Source organism: Rhinichthys klamathensis, unplaced genomic scaffold (assembly GCF_029890125.1).
Source record: "Rhinichthys klamathensis goyatoka isolate OS25496 unplaced genomic scaffold, OSU_Roscu_1.1 h1tg000554l_1, whole genome shotgun sequence".
Taxonomy (NCBI): domain Eukaryota; kingdom Metazoa; phylum Chordata; class Actinopteri; order Cypriniformes; family Leuciscidae; genus Rhinichthys; species Rhinichthys klamathensis.
Genome location: NW_026607023.1, coordinates 1,918,242 through 1,933,165, shown reverse-complemented (window position 1 = coordinate 1,933,165; position 14,924 = coordinate 1,918,242). Strand labels below are relative to the sequence as shown.

Here is a 14,924-nt window from a genome sequence, read left to right as displayed (position 1 = left end):
AACACTGACACTTAAAATAAAGTGTAACCCTGTATAGCAACCCATACACCTAGAGAATGTGATTCCATTATGTTTTGACTCAAAATAACATATCTGCCCTTTAGCATCCCACATTCATGACATTTTCCATTATGGAGAACTATTCAGCTGCATATTTTTGTGCAAAAATTACTAAACACTGCAATTATCTACAGTCCAAGGAAAATGATTTCATACATAGCTGAACCACTCTCATGTCTTCATCGTGGAATAAAATGATTTCAACTCACTATTTCATGTCCATTTCTTTGGAAAGTAGCCAGCTGATCACTGGATTTATATTGCAATAATAACGGTTTAATTGTATTTTATTTCTTTAACTAAAAAGTAGTTTTTTTATCATTTGAATTTGACCCATTTAACAAATGAAAGTCAAGATATTGTTGTAAAATAACATTGTTTTAAATGATCATGTTTTCCAACAGCATGTTTTGTATGAATGCAGGTTAGTGGACACTGAAGACACGACACAAAGAGTTTTATATTTAACAATATATATTTTCCGATTTCAATGTACATTCCGTTTTGACATAAGCTTTTATTCACAAACAAAAGTAGGCATCTAAATAAATACTATATAAAATAGAACTTCAAAATAAATATATCTATAAAGGGACATTTTCATATGTGTGAGATTTTTTTTTCTTTTTGCTTTTTTAAACAAAACAAAAGCACATTTCTCTTTTCTTTAATCCTCAACATTAACAATGAAGCCAAAAAAAATGCAGAGAGTACAAGCACAGTTTGGAAGGCAGCTTAAAGTGGGTTAAAAAGAATAGGTTTCTAGTGGCCAAGAAACTGTACCACAAAAAGACATAGCGTACTGATGGAAATATCTCAGCAATGGGTTGATAGAAGGAAGATCGTTCAATTACGCGTAGGCCAGATTATTATGTGAACAACCATAAAGTTTCTCTGTAGTCAAGAGAAATGTGAAAGATGGGTTGGGGCAAAAACCAAATAGGATGGAATGTAATGTTACTTGAGAGGGATCCCCGTTCCTCCCAGTTCACGCACAGCAGCTGTATATGTCAATCAAGCACTGAAGATGTTGCACCATTTTAGGAGGAAGGAGGAAAAACAAAATGCTTGGCCACATTCGGGTAACAAAAACCCCCAAAAACGTTACTTTGAGCGTGATGAAATGCCGTTCCTTCGGTGAATGCAATTAAATCTACAGTTTCAGGGGCACTGAGGAACCGGGAATTAGCCTTGCCTCTCTCGTGCTAATGAGGCATGGCTAGCATTAACAGAGGTATTTTTATTGCCTGGCACACTTTTCTAAATCAAGTGCTTGTAATTGAAATACCTAAAACACCCTACCTTCTATGCCACAGCCACATAATCTTAACCCCCACCCGCCCCCAGCCCTCCCAAAAAATATAATAATTCATTTATATACTTTTGTACTGAATTGTAATTAAATTGTACCATGCAATTTCTCAGGACATTTGAAACATATTTTAAGATAGCTAGTTTCTTGAGACTATTTACAAGAACGTGTAACCTGCATAGGTCAAAATCTAAGATATCTATGGTACATTTGCAACTCTTCTCTATGCAAGCTTCTCCATTCAGAACTACTCTGGCACTTATCCACGGGTTAGATTGCAAACTTAAACTTAAACACTAGCCTTAAACATTCAAGACTAAGAACAGTAGTGTATTTCTGCCTTTCTGATTTGTGCAACAAGTACAAACGTTGGAGTATGTGGGACTAAATGAGCGAGGTCCGAGTTCGGTCTAAATGCGTGAACCGTGGGTTTGTGTTGAGCAGGCAGAAAACATTCCCTCGTGCTCCAAGACTCTAGGAATCCTGGGAAGTAGAGCACCGTACCTTTAAGAGCTTACTGTCGCACTAATTGGCTAGAGTACAACAATGCATGCTCACTTGAAAACAAACAATTAGAATTATAAAATGGTCAACGCAAACTCCATGGTGCACTCCTTTGGCAAAATCTCTATACTCTACATATAACAAAAATATATGCGGAGAAAGCAGTTCGATACTAGGGCACGTTGATAGAGCGTTGTGTTTGGTGGTGGTATGGTGCGTAGTAAACTAGAGGAACTTTTCCAACTACAGTGAAACACTTTGTACATGCTACTGTACATAATACTGTGCTTTTGCCTTATTATAATGGTGATACAATTGGCATGTTTAGTTTATTAGCGGCAGAGCAGTAAAAGCTAACTTTATAGCTTCTCCTTTTCCCGTAACTACTGGCCCTATATTTCTCATAGCTTATGAATGCTTGGTGTCTGAATTGCTGTTTTTTTACTTTTTTCCCCCAAACAATTCCACTCCCTGTTTCCTTAACTCTAGTCACCAAACTAGTTCCAAGCTGAATTCACACGCTGTACGTAATTCAGATGAACTGATGATCCCTGAGGTCATTATCTACAACAAATTGAACCGCTTACATTTGGAAGAATCATTATGGAAGTTCATGTATGCTATGGCATGTCATCAAAGGGACTACTTATGAAAGCTATTTCACCTATTTGCCGTCAAAAACAAACAATATGTCCCCACAGAAGATAGAAACATCCTGCCACGTGGTTATGGGTGGTCACCAACGTCTTTCGCAATAGTACACATTGCATTTAGGGACATCAAGGGAACTTAGAATCCTTCAATGAAACGAAATTACCTCCTATGTTTGCATTTCAAACAACAGAAGAAATAAAGCTCTATAACAAGCTTGTAAATGCACTATGCACAGAGATGAAGTCTGGTTATTTTGATTGTGACATGTTATCAGCTTGGAATTCGCTGCAACCTTTCCACAGTGCCAGATCCGGAGAGGGATTGCCAAAGTATAGAGTGTTCTTGAATGGGTGATATTTACTTTGACTTTTCAAAGCCACCCAAAGAGAAAATAAACATCAGAGAAGAGATCAGAATCTTTTTAAAAAAAAAGACATTTTGCTAAAATGCAGCATTCTGTGTTGGCAAGTTCTTTTACTAGGGGCTGAAATGGCAAATACTTTGATCCCGCAGCCATTGTGAGAACCCCAGGAAAAGAAAATGCAGGCCTCTCCTCTGTAGTACTGTATAAACAAGTAAAATAATGGTTTGTGCCCGTTGGTCAGTCAAACACTGCTACTGATTTACGCCAGAATACCTTGAGCGTGAGGATAATGCGTGAACCTTAAGTACCATGATTTTGGGAAGTACACCACTACTGGAGAGGGTCCTGCAAACTTTGCTCACGAGTCTTTTTGTACTCTCCATTTCTGGCACATCATCACGAGGCTTGCTTTTCCAGCTGACAGGCCTTGACCTCCGCCACCTTGCAGGACTGGGTGCTTTTGCAGCGGCAGCCTGGGCGGCTGATGCCATCGTAGCACTTCTGCGAAAGCTTGGCGCAACCAGTGGCGGGCAAATAACACATCAGGCAGGGCAGCACCAGTGAAACGGCTGCCATGAAGGACCATCGTGCGCAACAGTTCGAGTGCGAGCAGGAGCATGGCTTGTCGGCACAGGAGCCTTCCTCGTCCTCATCAGTGCAGTGGTAGAAGACGCCCTTGACTAGACACATGCAAGTGACAGAGTCCACTAGGTTCTGCGCTGAGCACAAGCAGTCTTGGTTGCAAACCCAACAAGAGGGCAAGGCCCGAGGCAATGTGCACTCCGTACATCGGCATTTGCCACACTTGTCACACAATAGCACATGCTTCTTCTCTACTGGCAAGGCCGTCACTGCCTTCAGGTTCTGAGTCTTGGAGCTCATCACCTTGGGTTGCTCTGAACCTAGAGTCCTGCCATGGCCATTGCCAGTAGTGTATGGATCCACAACAGGGGGGGGAGCTGCATGGTCCAGCAGCCGTTGGTCGGAGGAGGTGCTGCTGGAGCTGCTGATGGAGCTGGGCCGACCGCTGAATGAAATCCACGGATGTGTGGTGGCATCTGGGACCTCGCAGCGGGACAGATGAGGATGGTGTGGGGCTCCCAGCAGGACTTCCTGCCCCCTCGTGCTTGCCTTGTGGCTTGGTGGCTGTTGTGAGATCACAGCAGGGGTGTCAATGTAGTCATTCTCCAAATGTAAAGATTTCATTTGGTCAATGGGATAGATAGTTAATGGGTGCTGGAGCCGTCCGTAGGGAACTCGGCTGTCCAGCAAAGGCTGCACCATGATGGAGGAGGAGACTCCAGGAATGTGGTGAGGAACCCTTGACTCCATCTGTAGGTTATGTTCCTCATATACCAGAGATCAGGTCAGCATTTAGCACTCCTGCAAAGATAACAGCACAGCTTAGTACTGAAAAGCACCCTCATAGGATTCTATTCTTTTCACACTTTTTTTTTCTTGCCAATAACAAGATTGGTTTGTGTGTTGGAAACACCTACATCTAAAATAAAGTTGGCCTTTGCATAACAGAGCAAATTGGAGCTTGAAAATGACATGTGTAAAATAATTAGGGTTAACTGAAACTCGTAATTATAAGTAAAAAAAAGAGTGTTTAAACCTTCACATCAACAATCAGATTTATTTGTATCAGTTTAGAGTACAAGCCCGCACTAGTGTTCTGAAGGGAGGGGTTTATTCAGAATAAACCAAACACAAGTTAGTAAAACCACACATAGGCTAAATTAAGAGTTACAGCTTTTTAAGTTACAAATCAAATCGCTACAAGTTGAAGTCGTCAAACCGGGATTCATTATGATTAATTTGACGTATACTCAAGAGTGTAAGGGTTCAAATCATCTCTTCAACGCAGCTGCACGTTTGAAACATTTAATCCAGGGAAATATTTTCGTTGGACGGTCCTGTAAAATGTTACACAGCCTATGTGTCTCTATATGTTTGCTACAGCGCTGAAGATAGCCTCTAACTGTATATGATGTGGGGGGAAAAATCAACCTGTTGCAGGATTTTTGCGTGAGCTATCTAATATATTATTGAAGTGGCACAGGATACGTTTCGAATTAAGGGCTTCTGTGCTTCTCTTAAGCAAGCTTGCACCCTACTGTCGTGTCGTCTATTAAAACGACAGTTTATCCTACATGCTGGCGTGCCTCAATTACAGTTTCATACAAAGCAGTCTACATTCAAACGGCGTGTTTAATACAGACTTTTACATAATTACTACAATATAATTTAAACGCCTGTCTCTGACTAATCTCCGTAAAGTTTTTTACTCATTAAACCAGTGTTAATATCGAATGCGCGAGCTGCAGTGAAGCGTCACGCGATGATATTCGACAGAACGCGAACGAACGAGCTGCTCGCGCGAGCAAATGGCACAGATTCGTGATACGCAACACGAAATCCTGTTGTTTCTCCGATCAAATGAAACGACGTGTACGGTTAACCTCGAATCCTCACCTGTTTTACGCGTCCATTTCATTCTTAAATCGCATAAGATCCTGTCGTGGTTAGTGTCCGTAGTTAAATATTTACACAAGGCACATACACATAGAATGCATGCGTTGCTAAAGAACGGCTGTATCGGCGCTTTGTGATAAACCAGCAAAACGACTCGATTCGAAAGAATATGAAACTCCGTGTTTCAGCGTTGTCTTTGACATTTGTATTATAGTATTATAGCCTATTACAAAAATATAAAGTAGGCTACATGGCATGCACGCACACACACACACACACACACACACACACACACACACACAGGCTATATAGTAATATATATAGCCTAGGCTATATATAAAATAAAAAAACTAAACGAAAAACTCACTTGTATTAGAAAACAGATCATTTCCTTCTCAGATGAACAGATTATTGCGATATATTCCAACAATAGATAGATCCAAACGAAGCCACGAAGGGAAAAAAAATCCGGACGACTATCCGTGCGATGTGCACTGCAGTAAGGACACAGTCTTCTTCTCCATACGATGTTGCAACTACATGAGGGAAATGGCTTTTTATGAATGGGAGGGTTAGAAATGTACTGCGCAGATGCTTTGACAGATTTTTTTGTGAATGGGAGGGCATTACGACTCGGGGGTTACACTTTTATGAATGGGAGAGCTCCGGATTTTACAGCGCATGCGCCATTTCAAGATTTCATGAATGGAAGAATGGGGGGCTTTTCGTCACAAGGGCAATGCCAAAGCGGATTACATGAAGAAGGCGGCCACAACTGCTTTAATTCATGTTTTCTATACATTGCCTTGTGTCTTCTTAAGGTCCTGACCTATTATGGTATGGAAGTATTCTTCTCTTTCAACGAAATTTAATATGTAGGCTATAGGCTACAGGACAAATTTTAACTGCGGTGTTCGTCTGTTATTGTTTGATATGACGCACTGGGAATGTAAAATTGTTGGATAGTTAGATAACGGTTTAGTCCTAAACACTTCCGAGTTTCGTCAACACCTGTTAATTTGTAAGCCGATCCAGTGCACTTTATCCTCTTTTTTTTTTTTTTTTTTGGATAATCAGAAAACAGGGCAGGAACAATCGGCATTGCTTAAAATGAAGAAGAAAAATATATATATATAGAGAGAGAGTTTAATCAGTTCCATTTTGATTTCCTATTTGATTGAGCTCGCGCACTGGAGTAGCAAAAACACGTTTATGACGCAGCAGCATGAGGTCATGCAGGATCAACAAAAGAACAGGATGTTGTCGATTTGTAACGATCCCACAAGCAGGAAATGTGTGTGGATTTCCTTTTTAACACCCCCCTGTCTACCCTTCCCCCCACGGATAATTCCCAGCTTGTGGCTTGACTAATGCTGTCAAATGTTAATGGCAGCCTCCACATTAGCACACATTTCCATGACAACATCTGCTTTCATATTAAAAATACAATCACATTTTTTGATGTGCTTAATTTAGGAGAGAAAGGTTTTCATTATTATTATTATAGCTTTGTTAGGTAAAAAAAAATACTGTGCTAAAATGGTATATCCCTCTAGAAAAAAAAGAAAGCACTTTCAATATTGATTAGATGGAACCTGAGGGAGAGAGAAAGAGCTAAATATAGTGCATGCTCTCTCTCTCTTTGAACACAGTGTTTCCCATTTGGTGCAAACGACCACAAACTGAGAACAGGATTATCAAATGGGGCAATTTAACATCTCCAATACACAATGGGTTACATAGCATACCATACCATGGAAAATCATTCTGCCAAATGTCATATAAATCTAATGACACATCGTGATTATTATTTTGTATTATTTACGTTCTGCCAAATGGCATACAAATCTAATGCTGAATCATTGATTATTTATTTATTTACGTTCTGCCAAATGTCATATTTCTAATGATGAATAATTGATTATTTATTTATTTACGTTATGCCATATGTCATATAAATCTAATGATGAATCATTGATTATTTATTTATTTACATTCTGCCATATGTCATATAAATCTAATGATGAATCATTGATTATTTATTTATTTACGTTCTGCCAAATGTCATATAAATCTAATGATGAATTATTGATTATTTATTTATGTATGTTCTGTCAAATGAGATATAAATCTAATGATTAATTATTGATTATTTATGTATTTGTTTACGTTCTGCCAAATGTAATATACATCTAATAATGATTTATTGATTATCTATTTATTTACTTTCTGCCTAATTTCATATAAATTTAATGATGACTCACTAATGAATGGGTAATTCATTAATTAATTATTTAATTCATTCATTCATTCATTCAATCACCAGTCTATTTTTTATCTCCCAGTCTATTTTGCTTTTCTGACTTTAAAGGGTTAGTTCACCCAAAAAGGAAAATTCTGTCAGTAATTACTCACCCTCATGTTGTTCCAACCCCGTAAGACTTTCGTTCTTCTTCTGAACACAAATTAAGATATTTTTTTTTATGAAATCTGAGAGCTGGATCACTCCTCCATAGGCTGCTATGTAATTACATCTGCCGGCCCAGAAAAGTTAGTAAAAACATTGTTAAAATAGTCTAAGTGACTACAGTGGCTCAACCTTATCAAGCGACGAGAATACTTTTTGTGCGCATAAAACAAAACAAAAATAACAACTTTATTAAACTATTCATCTTCTTCTGTGTGGGCCTCAGAGTGAGTTCACGAGTGCCATGACGCATGCGCGAGAACTGAGAAGATGATGTGATGGGTTTCGATGTAGTGTTTAAAATGGTTCTAAAGTGTGCATTTCCTGGATGTCCGAATCGGTAAAAGTGCCTTACCAATGCCACAAAACGAATGGCTTACCTTTCCCATCAAATGTTCGTGAGCGTTGTCTTAGTTCTCGCAGATGCGTCGTGGTGCTCGTGAACTCACTCTGAGGCCCACACGGATGACAATCAATAGTTGAATAAAGTCGATTATTTTGGGGGGGGTGGTTGCGCACAAAAAGTATTCTCGTCGCTGGATAAACTTAAGGTTGAGCCACTGTAGTCACTTAGACTAACAATGTTTTTACTAACTTTGCTGGGCCGGCAGATGCAATTACATAGCAGCCTATGGAGGAGTGAGACAGCTCTCAGATTTCATAAAAAATATCTTAATTTGTGTTCCGAAGATGAACGACAGTTTTATGGGGTTGGAACAACATGAGGGTGAGTAAATACTGACAGAATTTTCATTTTTGGGTGAACTAACCCTTCAACCCTTGTTTTAGTGTTTAACGTTAGATTGTTAGAGATTTATTTTTGTGCAACCATTCATAAATAAAAGATTATAAATATAATTGGATTGGTAGTTTGTAACTCCAAAAATTCTCACCCTCATTTTTTTTAACAACCCCAATGTATTGCAGTTATAATCTGCTTAAAGTTTTATCACTTAGAGCTGTTCTTTGTAAATGATTTTTTATGATACTCGATGATAAAAAAAATAAAATAAATACAAAATACTCGATTATCACTAACTTAAATCTGTGCTGTTGCTTTTAGGCTAGACTTGAGTAGTGACCTGATTTAAAAACCAGCAGCCTGTGTCCAATTGGGGGGTCCCTCAGCTTCAAGCCAAGTCCACAGGAAGGAGCTTGTGAGAGGGATATATGCAGAGAATGCCCGCCTTTGGAGATCTGGGCCTGTGTGGGAAGAAGGGGAAGGCCCCTTCTGGTCCCCTGCTGATAGGGAAGGGAAAGCCGAGCTCTTGGTGAGATGGTGACCCTCGACCCTTCTTCAGAGAACTGACAGGAGTGGCCCTGAACTCTCACCCATGGGACAAACTAGCGATGAAGCGTGACCTGTTGCTGGGGGCGTGGACCTGCCATTCAGGCCGCAAGCATTCTGGGCATTCCACGCGTCATTCCCCTTACATAGCAGACTCCCCCCTCCCATGAGAACCCACTCCAGTACCCCACTATCCCCATCACAAAGTTCCCATTCCACACCATCAATGCTAGACACCATTACCTGCATTTCCACACAAGCCTTTTATAGGAAAAAGCCAGAAAAGAGGACTTAACGTGTCAAAACAGAAACCAGACAGGACGCTCAAATCCAAAGGTTTGCCAAAGACTTGAAATTTGAGGAAAAATAGTGTGTTTTTCAGCCTCTTTATATGTATGTTTGCATAGATGAAAATCCCCACTTCCTGTGACAGCAGCTGGTTTTCGGCAGAACTGGATAAAATCAAAAGAAATGTGTGAAGCCTGCAATAACATGCCAGCTACTCTTCTTGTTAAACAACCTGATCTTATCTTTATCAAAAGTATAGCAATATATGGACTTCACCATGTTCATGTTATAGTATTTTGCCCATTTCAGTTATATGTTGAAAAAAGGGGTTTGAGTCAGCTGTTATGAATCTGACCATAATGCCAGTCAGTGCAGTTGGGTGGCAAAGTAGGAGGTCAACCTTCATGCTGTCCTCAGCGCTACTTGCTGACATGAGAATGCCTGACCTTCATTAGTAGTGCATCATGGAGTCACTAACAGCGGGGAGCTATATTTGAGACCTGAATCAGCAATGCTGCCCCAAGCAAAGCACAGTGGATCAGCATTATCCATCCCAAGGAGGCCTTTGTTGACAAGCTATCAGCTAAAATAAGCTCCAGCTGGGAGGAGGCACACATTTCCATCAGCAGCCCACTTCCTGTGAGACAGCGTTTTTCTGAATGATGAAGGAGAAGCGTCCACACATCCACCAGACATTACTCTATTTTGTTTTGTGAATAAAACTAATTAATGATTAATGAGCAGGAGGGCTTTGAGTGTCAGGCCTTGTTCACACTAATACGTTTTCGTTTGAAAATGCATCTCTTTCTCTCCATTTTGGCCTTCTGTCCACACATGTTTATTAATGAAAAAGAAGCTTTTTGAAGACGCTCTCCAAAGTTTGAAAACGCCATTTTCACGTTGTAGTGTCGACTGTCAAAACGGTGGTATTTAAAACCGATGAAGTTTGGTCATGTGACGCATACTGTACCAATAGATTTTTTACATATTGTGCCTGTTATTCACTTTCACACTGTTGCTTAAATATGTTACTTTGCACACTCTTCATACCACAGTCCTGCAAAGATGACAGAAAATTTACTCACATTTGCAGTCCTGTGGCAAAACATAAGAGCAGTTGCGTTTTAGGCCAATCATGGTGACTGAGTGTGACCTGGATGCATCAGTGAATGATGAGATATTTTGCTAAATAAAACGCCTGAAAATGCTAGTGTGGACGCAGAGCGTTTGTATGCGGATTAATGTAGACGTAGCCTCAGTCAGTGAAACAAGATTAGGAAGTGCTAACATCCAGAAATATCTACATAATGTGCGTCCTTAGGTATTTGTAACATTTTGCTTGGCAATCTGACCCGAAATCCCTGATATATTCAGAGTTTTTGCTGCTTTACTGCCGTTTCCATTTTGTTAATTAGCCCTATTGTCTGCTTATCAATCAGATTAGCACTGGGGGATCTGGGTGGAGGGTGCTGAGTAGAGCAAGTTTACCCAGGAGGAAGTGCAGGGCTTTGATCTCTGCTAATGAGCTGCCAATACTGCCCTCAAGGGCCACTTCCTGGGGCCAGCTGGAAGCCTGCAAGATAGGCCACCTGAAACAACACGTACTCTTTCCCTTTCCAAGTGCCCTCACCCCACCTGCCCTTCCCCCAGTTTTCTTCAATGGTAACCCTTCCACCAAATTGAACTCTGTGATAATTGGAGATAGAGGTGGGCTACAGTCACCCAAGGTTCTATTGTCCCTAGTGTATTAATACACTCCTTAGCCAGTGGCCTGATGTTCTTGGTGACACTTAGCTTTTTTATTTAGATAAACTTTTCCCTTTTGGGAAGCGTTTGGTAAATGATGGATGCGACATTCTGTTTGTTCTGTCACTCTCCTCAAGCTCAGACAGATTTTTCAAAATGAAATGTTCATAATCAGTACTTTGAAATAGGGTTAATTGAACATTTGAACTAGATTACGATTAATGAAATATTTGTTTTTGTCTGACAATGTTTGTCTTGTAAATATGCTCAACTATTAAAGGTGGGATTTTTTTTTCTAATTAAAGAGTGCATTTCTTATCTTTGTGATTTGAAAATAATTGAAGGAAACAAACTTTGATGTTGGCTTGAGAAAGTGTCGTAGCGCTGCCCACAGTGCTATTGCTCCGACATGACAGCTCTCTTTCTTCAGTTATTGTGTCTATGGGTCATACCATTTCTTAGAGATTTCTGCTTGTTGACACTGCGTTTTTCTTTGGTACAAGCTGCTCCTGTCGCTCAGTTGACTTGGCGTTTGAGTTCTTCTCCATGTTCCTTCCATGCCGCTGACTAGACGGGGCGGAATCACGTGACTACACACGCGGTAATATGTTTTTAAGGGGAAAGTATTAGCAGGATTAAAAAACGAAATAACCGACATGGGAAAATTGCGTAGGTTAGAGGTTCTAAATTTCGGTTTCGATTACTTTTCGATTAATCGTCCCGGCCCTACTCTGAATTATGAAAGCCTCAGACAGATTACTTTACAGTTTCAAAACCAGACATCTCCGTTCCATGGAATGTCCAAACAGGAGTGTGTGATTCTCTCCAAAACGCCCCTTAATCCTCACTGCTTCCAGTAAACCTCTCACTGTTGGGTATCCTCTCACTCCTTTGTGACCGTGGGAGAGGGTTGAAACAGAAAGCTCAGCCAATCCTCAGAAGCTCTGTTTCACATCCATTCTCTTCCTTGATCCAGCTCAGGTACCTGCAGTCCTGGGAAAGAAGCGACTGGCCATGTCTTTCCCCACTGGACATTGAGCCATGCTGAGGTTGATGGCGAGCACACAGCAGCCCCTTTCATGGGCGTGGGGACAGGGCAACACGGGACACTTCCTGGGCTGAATGGCGCCCCGACACTCGACACCTGGGACAGCGGCGCTTCGACGCTGGCCCGGTGCCAACCTCAACGAGGCACCTTTGTGCTCCTGGTCTCAGTAACCTATCCGGAAAGATCTCTCAGTGCTGGTTCCCATGCATCACTCCACTCTACTTCACACTGCCTTTGTGCCCAACTGGCTCGGGACTCTCCTCACTTCCTTTCGCCTCAATCCAGGCTATAATTGCATGGTCCCAGTGAAAAGCAAGTATGAACTTGAAAGGAGGGGTCTAACTCTTGCTTTGCAGTAGCCTTTGGGCTCGGGCCACTGAATACAGTTTCTTGTAAATGTAAAACCATTCTCCAGGATTAATTTGAAGGCATTGTTCAAACATGGCCTATCTGGTGTCCCACTGTCTTTACTGCTGCTCTTTAAATCGTCCTCACAATAAGGTACAAAGTGCTTCATTCTCCTACATAAAGGAAGCACAAGAATCTCTTGTTGTGACCATCCACTATTGCGCTTGAAACAGGACATCAAACATACATAGAAAATATACAAATTTTGCTAGAAATTTTAACCACTGTGATCCAGGCACATAAAAAGGGTGTTGAGCCTGTTGAGATGTGAAATGGCTAACCACAAAAAGCCATACGATGGCAACATGTGCACTGTTCTTAGGTGTTGCCTCCAAGCTCTATGCAGCTCGGTCCAAACCCACCGACCCGTCTAGCTTTTCAGACGCACAAGGCTGTCTCCCCAGGATGGTTTAGTACATTGTACAAAGTGACAAACCCATCAAAGCAGCCGGGCCCAAATAAAAGGTCTTTTTATGACTTTCCTTCAAAGAGCGGCTAGGAGTTCAAAGCACACACAGTGAGAGCGAGTCGATGGAAAGTTCAGAATCATACGGAGAGGCAAAGAGATGTGGGGGTAGGGGGTGGTGAGGGCCTCAAAGGGGATTCAATATTGCTCATGAAAGGCCTCCCCCAACCTGCCATACTCTGTGTTCTCCTAGGCAGTAAATCTTCAACATTAGGTTATCATTCTCCTGTACACGTCACCTTGCCGCTGCACTAAATATATTTCAATTTCATAAACATATGACGTATTCGCGGTATCTTCTGCAGCATATGGCCTGTCTTTTGAAGACGAGGCAGTCAGTGGCTGTACAGTTTAGCCTGCACGGCACAGATAAGAATGCAGCTCAGAGTTGGGAAAAATGATTTTGCTTCCTGCCCTCAATTTGTGCCTCCCTTTTCAGAAACAGAGAGAGCTCTTTAATTAAAAATGGATGTCACTTGTGGTAAAAATCCTTATTTATGTGCATACAGTTGTATGCCTAACATCAAATGCATCTTTGATGTGAAGGCATGTTAAACCCAAATTCGGTCTCAATTTACAGCGTAATGTGAGCTTTCAATGAATGCACAGCTTTGATGACTTGATGGCTGCACTGCATCTTCTATTGTAATCTGAATGCAGTTTCTGAGTAAACCTTGCCATAGTTTCATTGGAATGAAGTGAATCAGCCCAAATTTATTTGCTATCATGCAGTGGTGAGGAATGATGTATCATCAAGAGGACCATGTGTCCAGTTTGTCAACGTCCCTTCTACAGTCACTGGATTTATTTTTGATGAGTCATGTTGAATCAACGTAGAGCACGTTAACGTAACTTGTGCGCAGACAACAATTACATTATATGGACAACTTTACAAGCGGAAACCCTAGAACTAGGACAGACTTACGATGACCCAAATCTGCGTATATCTGACGCTCAGGGGTGAATCCATTGTTCTGCTATAGTAGAACATGTTAGCATGCTGATGGGATAATAATAGTGACTGAAAAAGCCAACTTGGAAATCTTTTTCATTTGTTGAATAACACAAATAAGAGTTTAGAACAATCTCCCTCAACCAAGTCTGGGTAACTCTCCAAACAAACATTAACAGTGAAGCAAAGAATCAACTCCAATCAAATGCAAACTATGAGCATGTGTGTGCGGCCTCACTAATTACAAAGCAGCCTGAGTTTACGTTGGCCGAGCGACAGTGAGCGCTGCGGGCTGATCCACTAACCAGCTGACAGATTGGCCATCCTAAAGTTTGGCTTTGGCAAGTGTCATTCCATTCACTCTGTGCCGATACCATATCAAGTCACCCATACCATTGTAGAAATAAAGGTATGATTTCCGCTCGTAGATATATAATGCAGGTATCTCCTTACCAAGCCCTCCCTTCACACTGGCTTTGTGCCTCCGCAGTGCTCCTGAAATCCCCCAGCCCTTTTAATCCCCACAGCAACAAGGGTCTGTTTCTCTGCTTTATACTGAAGTAGGCCTCTGAGGCCTGCTGTATGCCTGTTGGCTAGAAGCCTCCTGTTTACAATTTCCCTATTCCTGTTTTTAATGTTGCTCTGAGAGCAGCCACAAAGGGCCAGTTTTGTCCGGCATGAACAAGGGAGCCATTAGAACAGAGATGGAGGAAGGAAGGAAAGGAGATTTGGGAGGGTTGGGCTTGGGGGGGGGGGATCAGGTGCCCCAGGGGGGATTAGTTATCCCAGCTGCTCCCTTTGGGGTAAGACATGGAAGGCATTTTTATTTCAGAAGGAATCAAGAGTTGGGGACAGCTATGGATGCATTGATAAAATTGAGGAATGATAT

The 14,924-nt window shown here is 41.2% G+C and overlaps 1 protein-coding gene across 1 annotated transcript; it reads right to left on the bottom strand.

Moving 5' to 3' along the window:
- Positions 1–2,956: 2,956 nt before the first annotated feature.
- spry4 (sprouty homolog 4 (Drosophila)) lies at positions 2,957–5,971 on the bottom strand. The gene is made up of 2 exons (XM_056239126.1): positions 5,740–5,971; positions 2,957–4,277 (listed from the first exon to the last, which is right to left on the bottom strand). The coding sequence occupies exon 2, from the start codon at positions 4,224–4,226 to the stop codon at positions 3,291–3,293; it is 936 nt and encodes a 311-aa protein (XP_056095101.1). The 5' UTR covers positions 4,227–4,277; positions 5,740–5,971; the 3' UTR covers positions 2,957–3,290.
- Positions 5,972–14,924: the final 8,953 nt, after the last annotated feature.